Genomic DNA, 13,680 nt, shown 5'->3' on the forward strand with positions numbered 1-13,680 from the left:
ACGCATCGGGCTGCGCTCCCCGGGCTGCTCGGCCTTCCAGGACCCTTCTGCATCTCCAAGTCCAGCCTTGTGCTAGCCGGGGGGCAACCTTGCGGGTTTATCTCCGAGTCTCCGTGGCTGCGAGGGGGCTGTATCGAACGGGCGTGAAGTTCGGCACCTCTGGGGCGGGCAGGAGGGAGGTGACGCCTGCCGCGGCTGGTACGGCCGCAGCAGAGCTCGCCCGCTGGGGAGGCCGGCCAGGGGCTCGTGCCGGTGCTCCGGCACCCGTCCTCCACGCTCCCAGTGAGGAGAAGCCTCCGGCTGCAGCTCGCTCTGTGCTCAGCCTATTTGGAGGTGTTGGCTTTGCTCCCTGAAGGTCCCCAGGGGATGATGGAGAGGTGGGAAAGGCAAGCGTGCATACGCTCTGCCCAGCTGCCTCAGGGGGTTAGGATGTCTCGACTTGTCTCTGCTCCCATCGGAGGATCTGTTGGGGCCCACGTGCGGGAACGGGGTTGCGGGAGCGCTGCTGGGGGAGGACGGTGCAAGTGGGAAAATGTCAGTCTTGTCAAGCCTGCTGCAAAAGCCCCGCCAGTCCTTCCCGGCAACATGGAGGAGCTCTCGGCCCTTTGCCGGGGCTAAAGGGCTCTTCCCCGCTGCCCGAGCGGGGTTTGGCAGCGCCGGGCCGCGATGCCCTTTGGTCAGTGTGGGCTGGCACCTCGCAGCCACGCCAGCGGCACCAACAGCTTTTGCTGCCATTGGGGCGCGCTTTAACCAGCTTGAGCGAAGGCGGTTTGCAAGTCCCTGCAACGCCTGCACGAGTCTCTGCGCTGCCTGCGAGGGCCCGAGCGAGCGGACGTTGCCGGTGGCTGCAGCCGACCCGCTGAGCTGCAGCGACTCCGTCGCGGGCTGGTGCCTGATAGCATCTGCTTTTTGCTCTGCGGCTTTCGGGGTTCGACTCGTTCGAGGGTTGGCTCGACGCTATCGACGCTGCTCTTATCTCCCGCGCAGCGGCGGGGGCCGGGCAGGTCGCTCTCACGCGCGCTCGCCTCGCCGTAGGCATTAAGGTTGAATACACAGAGCAGAGGGAGCCGGAGGCTGTACCAGGCGGCTATTGATCTCCTATCGCAGGAAACTCTCCCTCCGTTCGCCGCCAGCTTGTTTGCTGTGCGAAAGAGAGGAAAAACACGGGGCAATTGAGCAGCTGCAAGGTGGGACCCAGCTGGCTGAGCAAGGGCCGTCGGCAAGGGGGACGGCAACGTCAGACCTAAAGAAAATAAAGGCCCTACCTTTGGCAACTAGCAACAGGTCTTAATGGCTAGTGACCGCCGCGCAGTAGCAGCGCGGCTTCCAGGGGTGTTGTGCACGATCCGGTACGGTATCAAGGTCTGGGAGTTGGCCGTGATGGCAGCCAGGCTATGCTGGACACCTTGCCCTGCTTAAAGCAGACAAGAACCGGTTATATGCAAATGGTTGTATTCTCCTAAACAGAAACGTCACTTTGGAGTGGAAAATCAGAGCGTTTCCATCCTGTGCGTTGAGGCCGTCGGATGCATTTCTGAAAGGTTGCCCCCAACCACGACAAACCGTCGCAGTCGACATGACGGAGCTGCTCAAGTGCCCTCGGGAGACCCGGACCCGCGTTCAAATGCCGTCTGCTCCTTGCTGAAGCAGAACGCGTTTTAGGCAAAGCAAACTGGCTGTGACCAGCGTCCCACCAGCCCGACGCTGGGCCCCGCGCGCCGTCCTGGCAAGCGGGTCCTGCCAGCAAGCAGCCGGGCAGTCTGCGAGCGGCTTCCCAGCGCCAGCTGGGCTTGGGAATGGGTTGAAGGTTGAGGGCGGCTGATGACGTTGGAGCTTGCGAGATGCAAGGGATGTAATTTAAGTATCACGGTTTTACCAGCTCCCCTTACAGGGCGACATGAGCTGTGGCTTTGCTCTATTTTTAGGTGGAAATCATCAGCTATTTAATTCCCTTACAGCAAGTTCAATTTTCCTCCCTTTCCCTCGAGACTTCCCCGTTACGTCTGCTACCTGCGCAGGTGCCGGTGCGCATGGCTCGCTCCGTGCCCTGCCGCAGGCTCCTTGCTCTGCATCTTTGCGGGCTGGTTGATGGTTCGTCTCCGTTTTGCGAGGGAGACTTGCTCCGAGGCAGCGCAGCAGGGCTGAGACGCGGTTAAAGCATCTGTGAGACATCCCATGAGGTGGCCGTGCCGGAGGCCACCGGCAGCAGCCGGCAAAGCCTGGCTGATCTTTGGGCGATTGCAGCCGTGGCCGAGGGTTGGGCACTTCACCGCTCTTGCTGGGGCGAGAAAATTCCACTCCTTTTGGGGAGTAAAAGAAATAAAAAGAAGCCGCAGCTGAAAGCTGGGAGCGTGACGTGGGTTTTCCCCCAGGAGCTGGTTGCAAACGTGGTCCAGGGCCTCAGCTCTGCTCCGCCACCAAGCAAGTGCGGCAAGCCCTTTTCTCGCACCCAGCTCAGAGGCAGCCAGGCAGGGCGGAGAGGAGCAAAAACAGCGAGCGCCAGTCCCGGCTGTTTCCGTGACCCTCGGTTATATCCGAAGGCAGCGCGCAGCCCAGGAAGCCCCGAATTCTCCCGCTCAGCCCGAGAAGGGCTGGCAGGGCGCGGGAAACGGCGCCGAATTCGCAGCCGGCCCCGTGCGCCGGGACAGATGTCTCCGCGGGCGGCCTCCCCGCGGCGACCCCGCGGGCTGGAGAAGGCCTGGCGGAGAGGAGGGACAGCGGTACCGTGCCAGCGCGAGAGGTCTGGTTTGGAAGGCAGTTGGCCGGTAAAGCAGGAGCTAACGAGACATCGGCGTGGCGGGAGAGCTGGCAGCAGCGTTTTCTCCTCCTGCTTCGCCATCCGCGCAGCGCCTTCACCCTGCCTGGGGATTAGTCCCATGTCCTCGACCCTCTGCCACCTCTTGCTCCTAAATAAGAGCAGTGTCAGAGCCAGGCCAGGGTGATCCCGGGGGCCTGGACCCTGCCCCAAGCTGCCAGCCCTCCTTGGGGGCCCACGGTTATTTCTAAGCAGGGAAGAGAGAGAAGTCACTGCCCCTGGAACAAGCGGGTCTGTGACAGCTGGGACTCGAACCCGGCGTCCCCATCCATGTCTCCCATCTCCGTTCACCAAAGAAATCCCTGCTGCAGCAAGGGATTTGTGATCCCAGGTGCAGGTCTGTTGTGCGAGGAAGTTTGGGATCGCTGGAGGGGGCAGTGTGGGAAACCTTGCCCTGTTCGCCTTCACTGGGGAGCTGGAAAACTCCAGCCAAGACGTCCTGATTCTCTGTCCCGTCTCCCCATGCGGAGACCCCGTCTGCGCGCGGACGGCAGCTTCTCCAGCCCTCCTGTCACAGGAGGGAGACGCTGGACTGGGCGCTCGGTTGCTCTGGTGTGGGACTGGGTGGCGACTTTGCAGGTGACCGGCATTGGTGACCGTATCCGTGGCTCGTCCAGCAAAGCATCCCCTGGTCCGGGCTCCGCGTAGTCCCCTGGTCCTGCAGGAGTGCGGGAAGGTGCCTGCGCCCTCCTGCACCCTTCCCTGCACCCATCACCGCCGCGGCTGCTGGGTTCGCTGCAGAAGCAGGGCTGCTGTGTGTCTCCATATGGCCCGCCGGGACGCTGCCAGCCCGGCGTCCGAAAGGGTTAACACGGCCTTTGGAGGGGGCTCTGGCGTTGCTGCGACACGTGGGTCTCCTCCAGCCAGCGCTCTCTGCAGTGTCCTTCAGAAGGGCAGCCCGTCTGAGCATGTCCGCTCCCCCGGCTGCCTCCTCCCCGGCCCGAGCCGGCTCCCGGGGGCTCCTGGCCCCGCGGCACGCTCCGCGGCGCGGCACCCCTGGGTGCCCGAGGCTGCAGCGAGCGCGGGGACGCGGGTGCACCGCCTGGCGCTTTGCTACCGCCTCGTCCAGCCTAACCCATCATTTACCTCCCCTCGGAAGAAATGTTGCAGGGGGGCGGAGGGGCTGTCTGATCCCCTGGTTAGTAATCGTGTCGTTTCTCTCCAGGGGCTGCCACGTGCCTGCAGCAGCTCTAATAAACCTCCGAAGCCTTGTGGGGGGGGTTGTTTTTGCAACCGCTCCGATTTCTCGTGCCTCCTCGTAGCTGACGGACGTCTTCCTGGAAGCAGCGTAGCTTTTCCGCGAGGCTCGGTGCGTGGGAGCTTGGGAAGCCACGGTGAAGCCACGGGGGCACGGTGCTTAACCGTGAGCGTGCCAAGCCCTCGTGGCCACCAGCGGTCCCTGGTGCCGCCCTTGGCGGAGGTGGCCTGGGCACGTTGCCTCCAGAGGGGTTGGAAATGGGTCCGATCTGGTTCCCCACAGCACCGCTTCCCCCGTCCCTGCAGAGTTTCCTGGCAGGACCTCTGCTCCCCGGCTCCCCACCCCGGCCTCTGTTTTCTCTGCGTTTCTGCATCGGTTTATCGGGTTCAATCTCAAACGCCAGCCGAGCCAAGCATGTGAAATGGGTTTCCTTCTCTCTTTCATCCTATGGCTTTTTTTCCTTGTGAAAGGAGGGAATGTTAACCCCAGGGCCACAGCCAAATCCTCCTGCTCCTTCTCCGGGCTGCCGGCCGGCCCCGGGGGAGCTGGGGCCGCAGCCTGGGATTGCTGGTTGAACTGGACGGTGGAATTGGCTTTGAATCCTGCGGAGCTGCTGCGGCAGGGAGCGCCTGGGTCTTTGCGACTGATGTGAAAATAAAGCCTGGGATTTTTTTTTTTTTTTTTTAACTTCCAAACAGCAGTATTTTTTAGGGGCCTGAGTCATCCTGTGCTCTCGAGCAGCGTCACGAGGGCAGCTGCAATGTGAAGTCGGTGCTGCGACGCTGTGATCTCCGTAGCCCTGCCGCAGCCCACCCCGGACGCGGCTCCTTGCTGGCGCGGGGTGAAATTTTCGCCGCCTGCACCGCTGCCCTGCTAGCGAGAAAAGCCTGGGCGTTGCAGGGGGCTTCTGCAGCTCTGCCCGCGGCAGCGTCCCTGCGGCGGGAGCCGGGCCGGGAGACCTGGGCGTCTCCCAGACCTGGACTGGGACAGGGAAGCGCCCGAAGGCTTCACCTCCTTCCTTTCCCCATAAACATTCAAGTGTTTTATTAAAACGCAATTAAAATGTTCTTTCCACAGCACTTTGGGGGAGGTCTGTACGTGAGGGGAGCGGTGCCAGAGCTCTGACTAAGCCTGACCTTGGATCCCATGCCGTATGGAGCCGGCTCGCTGCTGCGCCCGGGCCGTGGGAGGGGAGAGAAGTCCTAAGGGAGCGGGAGAGGGGAGCACCGGCAGGACGCGGTCCCCGGGGGTTTCTGCCGTGGGACGAGGCTGGGCTGCGCCACGCGGGGTGTCCCTCGCTCCCTTTTGCAGCCGGCGCTTCTGGCTGCTGCATGGAGCCCGTGTAACGCCGGCCCGCCCCGTCCGACAGGGCTGGTTTAACCCAGTTACCGATAAGGGAGGAGAAAACCGCATGGAGGCTGGAGTCTCTCCCAAGCTGTTGGACTGGGAGTAAATATTTGCATGGCGTTGCACCCGGCAGCATCCAGATCCGTGCGGAGAGGAACCCAGGGGCCCGCTGGCAGCCCGCAGATGGACCCTTAGCGGCCGAAATGGGAGCCCCGCGCCTGCCGGGGCCGGGACCGGCCCTTGCTCGCGGCAGCCCCGTGCCGGCGCTTGCAACCTGCGTCCCCCCTTCAGCGGTGTCCGAGACCGAAGGCTGCTCGCCGGGCTGGGTCCTTGTTCGGACGTGTTGGCTCGGCTTCCCTGGCCTGTACGATACAGGCCGGTTTTATGCACCTAGGGAGAAGAGGTCTCGCCCGGCTGCAAAGTGCAGATGCTGACAAACACCAGGGCTTCTTGCCTCCGTTGTGTTTAGCGGAGGAAAATTCCTGACGCTGGCCCGGATTAGGTGCATTTCGATCAAAATGGCCCCGTGCAAATCTGTTGACACTGAAATTGAGACAAATGCTGTTTGGCAGCTGAAGCCCACTTTCTTTTACAGCGCAGTTACAGCCTTGCAGCAGCTTTCGTTGCCTAAAATCTCTTTAATTTGAAGGGATGCAATTTCCACTTGTCCTTCAGGTGCGTGGGCTGCACTTAACTCTGCTCGTGTCCAGGCTGCAGACGCAGTCTCCCAGCTCGTTTCTGCCCTAACCCGAGCGAGACCTGGCCGCCCCCGGGGAGCCGTCTCCCTCTTCGCCTGCCTGCAGGGTGCGTGACGTGGACCGGGAACCATTTAATAGAAACTATTAACTTGTGGATTTCCTTTTCCTTGTTTGCTCAGGCTCTCGGGGTTGGTGGTGACTCAACGGTTCTTGCTTTTTGCTGTCGTGATGTTGTCTGATGCCTTTGATAGCGGAGGAACTGCCCCCGCTGAGTTTGTTTTCGAAAGTAAGAAATTTCAGGTGATGGCCTGTGCTGGTAATTTGGGGATCAAGGGTTGCTCGCAGCCCAGCGTGGCAGGGAAACGGGCTCTTGAAGGAGTTGCCATCTCACAGGGTTCACGAAAGCCAGCAGAAACCCACTGGGTGCCCCGTGCGCCTGGTGCCCGAGCCGCCTCTCGACGCTTCGCTCACTAGCCGGGGAAGCTCTTCCCTTCTCGTGCGCCCGGCACGTGATGCCGCTGCACACAGCCGGGGTTTTTCCGATGGGCCCTTGCGGAGATGCAGCTCCTGCCCTTTTGCAGCAGCAAAAAGCAGAAAAGAGGCAGCTCACTCGGGAGCTGAGCAGCGCGGGGGGCCTTTGCTGGGCCTCTCCTGCCTCTGAGCTCATCCCGGTTTCCGTGAACGGATTTATCCCCGCAGAGCCTGCTTGTGGCCGGCCTGAAGGTGGAGCAGCCGAGGCAGCAGCACCAGGCGCTGCAGCCCCGCACTCCTGCTTTGCAATAATCCTTCGCCAAAGCACCCTCGGCAGCCGGGAACGGGAGCCCAGGGGGGGTCCGGAAAGCTTATTCCACCTGGGGGAGGCAGCAGGTCCCAAGCGGAGGAGTGAATCCTAAGGGACCGCAGCCAGCAGGCTCGTGCATCCCCTCGCTGCTCCCTTCGGCAAGTCTCGGGGCCCTTTGCCAACGGTCCCCTTCCTCGCGCTCTCCTCCCTCGCCTCGTCCCGGGACGGGAGCCCCGTCGCGCCTCTCCTGCCAGGCGCCCGCTCCGGGCACCGTTCCGGCTCCCCACCTCCGGCTGGCGGAGGGAGGAGCTGTCGCGGCGGGATCGCAGCAACAGCTTGGTGCTGATGAGCTTTCCGGCGCGCTAAAAATACCGAGCGGCGCAAGCGGGGAGCGCAAATGGCTGAGGTTCAGTGGCATCAAAGGCATAATTAACACGCGGCCCGGGCGAGGGTATTTTTAGGCCCCGGCAAAAAGGCTCTGAAACACTGAATTCACATCAGCACGCGACCGCTCCGGTTTAATGGGATCCCGGGGCCTGTGGAGACGAAGCGAGAGATGCTTAATTGTCGGTGTTTGTGTTTTATTCATGACTGAACAAATTCAGCAAGCGAAAACTGGTTTGCTGCAGGCGGCTCGCTGCCCGGGTAGCGTTAAGCCGTGCTCTGGCCGGGGCTGGCAGACGCCGGCGTGTGCAGGTGCCCCGCGCGCTGGAAGCGCCGGCTGCCGGCGCCCTTTGCAAGGAGCTGTGCTGGGAAGAGGGATCATCGCCCACGCCGTGCCGGCAGCGCAGCCGCCCCGCGTCCGCCAGGACCGCCGCGAGCGCCCGCGGCGCCGGGGAGCTCCTCGCCGGGTGCTTCGGGGTGCTAAAACTTCCCACGGGCTCAAGGGGAGGTTGGGAAAGGAGAGAGCTGGATCCCTTCCCTGTCTTCACAGCTCCTGAGACCTGTCGGAGCCATCAGAGCTCCACCAGGACGGCCGAGTCCGCAGCCCACACCGGCTTGGAGCCTTGGGTGTAACGAATCCTCCAGCCTCTGCGGTGCCAGGCCTGCCGCCTGGCAGGCAGCGCCGGCGGCTCAGGCAGCGATCTGAGGTCTCCTCGTGTCCTCGGGGGCCGGTGTGTGGTCGGGGCCGTGGTCAGAGCCGCGTAGCTGACTTGCGGTTAGCCCGGCGGGGCCGAGGGCCCCCGCAGCCCCCTGACCCTTCCTGCTCCTGCGCGTGCCGAGCGGGCGAGACTCCGTGGAATTGGCTGCTTTTCTCGTTGCAGCCCTATTTGCGTGACGCCTGCCCCGCTGGGCCGCGCGGGCGCCGGGGAGCGACGAGCGGGCGCCGGGGCGCAGATGTTGCCGCTGCAGACTCGGGAAGGAGGTGGGGAGCTCGCCGGGGAGCCGAGCGGCCCCGGGCAGGCAGCACGCTGGTTCCCGAGCCGCCCGCCTCGTTAGGGAGCTTTTTTATCTGTTGTGAAACGAAGTGCAGATGGCACAGCCGCACGTCCGGAAGGAGCTGAGGAACACGCCGTCGGGGATGCCAAGACAAGGTTCCTTGTCTGAAACTGGTTCCCTTGCCAGGGAACAAATGTGCCTTACTTTAAAATAATAATTACAAAGCCTGAGATATTATCCAGAGATGTTCAGACCCAAAATCCGCCGCGGGTATCGGTGCGGTTGGCCGGGGTGCTGGTTGGCGTAGCGCCGTGCCGCCTGCCCGATGCAGCAGGCAGATGCCCACAGTGCTGGGGCTCGGGTATGTTTGGGGGCAGAAATCGTCCTAGCGGGTCCCGGCTGGCTCAGACACCCGCGTCTGGCATCGTGCTTCAGTGCAACACGTGAAGCGCATCCCCTTTTGCCGTGCAACGCCGAGGAACAGCTCCGCTCCGCAAGGATGTGACCCTTGCCGCATGTAACGGAGAGGTGCGGAGCGGCTCAGGTGGGAGCCGGGCACCCAGGGGCGAGGTGGGAGCTCCTGCAAAAGCCTGGCCCGCTCTGTGCAACGGCATCCGTGTGGGCAGCCTGCTGCCTGGCGGGAGATAACAGCGGTGCCGACGTGGGCTCAGGATTAATAGCTGGAGCCAGCAACAGCTGGTGCGAGAACTGCGCGGGCTGCGTGAATAAGTGATGCCAGCGTATGGGAGCATGGTGAGACTAGTTTCCATGTTAGAGCTTGGGAACATGGGGAAGAAGAGGGATAGAAGAGGGAAACTGAGGCACGGAAGGAGCAAATGATTTTGGAGTGCGTGGGGAGGTGGCGGCAGGGCTGGGACCTGGCCCTGCTTCCCACGGGGGTGTCCTCCTCCGGACAGCATCCTCCGATCGCTTAGCCAGCCTGTGTCTCACTCTCTCCTCTTCCTCTCTAGGTTTCCATGTGATTCCCTCGGTGTCCAACATCGTTCCTGAGAGCTGCCTGCTCATCGTGGTGGGCCTTTTGGTCGGAGGGCTCATCAAAGGGGTGGGGGAAAAGCCCCCCATCCTCAGGTCGGAAATCTTCTTCCTCTTCCTCCTCCCGCCCATCATCTTGGATGCCGGCTATTTCCTCCCCTTGCGCCAGTTCACGGAGAACTTGGGCACCATCCTCATCTTCGCCGTGGTGGGGACGCTCTGGAATGCCTTCTTCTTGGGTGGCCTCATGTACGCCGTGTGCCAGGTCGGCGGCACCGGCCTCAACCACATCGGCCTGCTGGCCAACCTGCTCTTCGGCAGCATCATCTCGGCCGTGGACCCCGTGGCCGTGCTGGCCGTCTTTGAAGAGATCCACATCAACGAGCTGCTGCACATCCTGGTCTTCGGGGAGTCCCTGCTGAATGACGCCGTCACGGTCGTAAGTGGAGCGCGCGGGGCAGAGCCGGCGGGCTGGGCGAGGGCGACCAGCCGGGAGCGTGCAGTTCTCTTGGGAGCAGGATCTCGGGGTAGTAGCACCAAGATTGGCAGCTGTCAATCATGCTGGCAGACCCGCAGACTGCGCCGCTGCCCCCTCTGCGGTGCCACCTGCCAGCTGAGCTGCGGTAGCTCTGCTTGCCTCCAACCTTTTGCAGGTGCCAAGCTAAATATAGCAGCTTCGAACACCGCAGAGGTGGCTTAAGGTGAAGCGTTTTACTTGGCGGTTTGGGGAGACCACGAGCACGAGCCCAGGCAGCTCCTGCCTCTCGGCCGGCGAGCGGAGGCTGACTGCCGGCGTAGCCTGAGCGCGCGCGATGCCTCGCTGCCTCCCTCGTCCTCCCCGGCTGCGGGATGTGGGGAGAGCGGGGGAGAGGCCGAGGGGATCCGCTTTCCTGGGCCCTGTTGCCCAGCGGCTGGGTGTCCGAGGCAGCCGGCGCTGCCCTCCCTCCTGCCCCTTCCTCCTCCCCAGACCTGCCCTCGCATGCAGTTTTCCTTGCTGCGGTTTTCCTTGCTCCCCTTGCGAGGGACAGACGTGGCCAACCACATCGAGGGGAGAGCTGCGGGGCTGCATCCTGCCTGCGGCACTCCGCAGCCCCCAGCTTTGGGCCAGGTGCAGGGAGCAATCCCTTTGCAGGGACCTTTGGGACCTTTGGGGAGCTTTTGGGGACATCTGTGTCCAGGTGCTGCCTTGGCCAACAGCATGGCGTGCTCCTCTCCGCAGTGCTGACCTCTAAATTTTCTTCTAACCCGCTGCTTTTTCCTGGCTCTTCTCCCATATCCCATCTGTCTGCTTCAGAGCCGGCTGCGCAGCTTGCTGCAAAGGGTGACGAGGAACGCGCCGTCCCAGCACAGCGCTCTTCCCTGGCGTTTTCCTCCTCTCTTGGCCAGGGGCTCTCTGCAGGGTCTGTGTCCCCTCTCCCATCCCTGGGGAATGCTTTTGCCTTCTGCTGTCACGTCTGTCCCTGCCCCTTTCCCAGGGACTGGCGCTGGCTGGCGAGAGCTGGCACCTTGCCCTCTTGCTGCTCGCAAGTGTTGCTGTCCTTGCAGGAGGCTCTGAAACCAATTCCCCGCTCCTGACACTGCTGCATCAGCTTCTCCTTTAAAATCTGTCCAATAAATATGTTGGAGGTGGGAGATGCAGCCCAGGATGGGCTCCTCCTATGAGTTTGCCCTTTTAGCTACAAAATGGCTTAAGGATTTGGGCTGTTCTCTGTGCTGAGCTGTGCAGAGCAGGGCAGATGTTGGATTTTCTCTGCATGTGGCTGTCAGATGTCCTCAGCCTGGATCTGTCCTGAGTTGCTTGTTGGGAAGCAGGAATGGTCTCTCGCTGGGTCTGACCTTGACCAAAGCCCCTTCTGGGACAGCAGTTGGGGCTGTTGGACAGCAGAGCAGTCCTGGCAGTGTTTCCAGCTGCACCATGTCCCTGCAAGCTGTGGAGGATGGAGAGCTGGGTTCCTTGGCAACCTCTAGGTTTCCATGTCTTGCACAGCAAGGCGCTGGCCGGCTTTTTTTGCATGAGGTTTGATCAAACACAGCCCAGGGCAGCGTTACCAGGGGCGGCACACAGCAAGGCTCATCTGGGATGTGCGTGTGCCTTGCTGGGTACCCGCACAGGTCCCTTTGCTGCTGCTCTCCCAAGGTCGGTCCTTGAACAGGTCTCTTCTGAGGCGAGGGTGTTGCTTGTCAGTGGGGCAGGTTGAAATCCTCTCTCCGTTCTCCCTCCCAGGTCCTCTACCACCTCTTTGAGGAGTTTGCCAACTTCGAACAGGTGACCATTATCGATATCATCCTCGGCTTCCTCAGCTTCTTCGTGGTGTCACTGGGCGGCGTCTTCGTGGGCGTCATTTATGGGGTGATCGCTGCCTTCACGTCCCGCTTCACCTCCCACATCCGAGTCATCGAGCCCCTCTTCGTCTTCCTCTACAGCTACATGGCCTATCTCTCTGCCGAGCTCTTCCACCTCTCCGGCATCATGGCGTGAGTTGGGCTCAGGTGGGATGAGGTGCTCAGTGGGTGCCGAGGACGCAGGGAGGCAGAGTGGCCCCGTGTCTTCCCTGCGATCCTCTGAGCCACTCTCTGTTTTGCCCTCTTGCCCCGAGAGCTCAGCCCTGCAGTAAGTGCCGTCTCCACCCCGGTGGCCTCTAGGATGGTGGCTCTTGCCTTGGGCCCAGGCTGGTTTGACAGCACAAGGGCAGCTCCTCTGCAGGCCCACGGACCTCATGTCCCCAAGGCAGGCTGTGACAGGGGATTTACCCCAGTATAACTGCATCGTTGCAGCTGCCCCAGTGTGGTCGGCACATGCCCAGTGAGGGCCAGGGGTGTGTTTGGGATATGCAGGAAGGTAGATGAGAGAAACAGCTCTGCTGAGTTGTCCCGCAGATCCTGGAGTGCTGGCTGCCTATTTCCCGTTCTCTTGGGCCCATGGTAGCAGGCAGGGCCTGCTGAGCTCTCAAAAAGGCCATGGTTGTCCGCTGTCTGGCTCCAGCGCTCACTTCCACCCTGCCACGGGGAAGGAGAAGCCTTTTGTTGCCTTCCCTGGAGGCCCTGACTAATTGCCAGTGTCTCGCAAGTCCTGCCCTGCCCTGGGGTTTGGTGCAAGAGCCTGAAATGCCGCTCCAGGGCCCAGTGTTGGGGTTGTTTCCATGGCTGCTGAGTGCCCCAACCTTGCCCCTAGGCTCATCGCCTCCGGCGTGGTCATGCGGCCCTATGTGGAAGCCAACATCTCCCACAAGTCCCACACCACCATCAAGTATTTCCTCAAGATGTGGAGTAGCGTGAGTGAGACCCTCATCTTCATCTTCCTGGGCGTCTCCACTGTGGCTGGCCACCACTACTGGAACTGGACCTTTGTCATCAGCACGCTGCTCTTCTGCCTCATTGCGAGGGTTTTAGGTGAGGTGCTGGCACTGTGGCGAAGCTTTTGGGGCTGGTCCAGATCCTAGGCTCCTCTCACACCGTGAAGCCCAAGTCTGCCTTGCTGGGGAGCCTGTCCTAGCTGAGTAGTGGGGTTGACTGAGTGGACACTGCTCCTCCATGGGCCTCAGACCTTGCTGATCCTTGGCCTTGTGGGGAGAACGGAGTGAAACCAAGTTTGTGCTCACCCACAGCTTCGGAGCAGCCAGATGTGGCCTCTGTTGTGGGACTGAAGCTGGTGACGGGTGATGGAGTGCTCATGCAGGGTGGCACCCACCTGTGCCCATGGCCCTGAGGCTATGACAGTGCCCTGGGAGGCAGGCTGGGCTCTTTGGGGCTGGTGTCATCCAACATCTGCTCACCCGAGGCTGCTGCCCTGCTCCCCCAGGTGTCCTGGGCCTTACCTGGTTCATCAACAAGTTCCGAATTGTGAAGCTGACGCCCAAGGACCAGTTCATCATTGCCTACGGGGGCCTGCGGGGAGCCATTGCCTTCTCCCTCTGTTACCTCCTGGACTATGAGCATTTCAACATGAGGGACATGTTCCTCACCGCCATCATCACTGTCATCTTCTTCACCGTCTTCGTGCAGGTTGGTGGCACGCCGCTTCCCAGAGGGCACTGTGCCAGTCCCAGTGCAGTTACAGATGGGAAGGGGGCATCCAGTGGGTAGCACGTGCATGTGGAGAGCAAGGAGCATGTCCCCAACCTCTGTCCTTGACCCTGTCGCTGTCCCACCTCTAGTTTGCAAAGCTCTTTAGGCTCGCTGGCGGGTGGCACCAGCAAAGCAGAGCCCTGAGGTTCAGCCATGCTGAGCCCGGTGGCTGCTGCTGCCAGTGCGCTTTACCCTCTGCAACGGGGAGAGGTCTAACCCGCCCCGGCCGTTCCCTAGGGCATGACCATCCGGCCCTTGGTAGACCTGCTCGCGGTGAAGAAGAAGCAAGAGACAAAACGCTCCATCAACGAAGAGATCCACACACAGGTAACCCGCTGTGCCCGGCGGGCCCTTCCCGCGCGCTTCGCTTCGCCGCCTTAGCCCTCTTCTCTCTGCTTCTGCC

The 13,680-nt window shown here is 61.9% G+C and overlaps 1 protein-coding gene across 1 annotated transcript in view; it reads left to right on the plus strand.

Moving 5' to 3' along the window:
• The window catches only part of SLC9A1 (solute carrier family 9 member A1), a 30,170-nt gene that overhangs the window by 11,873 nt on the left and 4,617 nt on the right, over positions 1-13,680 (plus strand). The window contains exons 2-6 of the mRNA XM_067311499.1: positions 9,191-9,651; positions 11,437-11,687; positions 12,385-12,602; positions 13,012-13,214; positions 13,515-13,604. Of these exons, the coding sequence (XP_067167600.1) occupies positions 9,191-9,651; positions 11,437-11,687; positions 12,385-12,602; positions 13,012-13,214; positions 13,515-13,604 (1,223 nt within the window). The remainder of the gene's footprint in view (positions 1-9,190; positions 9,652-11,436; positions 11,688-12,384; positions 12,603-13,011; positions 13,215-13,514; positions 13,605-13,680) is intronic.

The sequence above is a fragment of the Apteryx mantelli genome, chromosome 27, assembly GCF_036417845.1.
Source record: "Apteryx mantelli isolate bAptMan1 chromosome 27, bAptMan1.hap1, whole genome shotgun sequence".
NCBI lineage: Eukaryota > Metazoa > Chordata > Aves > Apterygiformes > Apterygidae > Apteryx > Apteryx mantelli.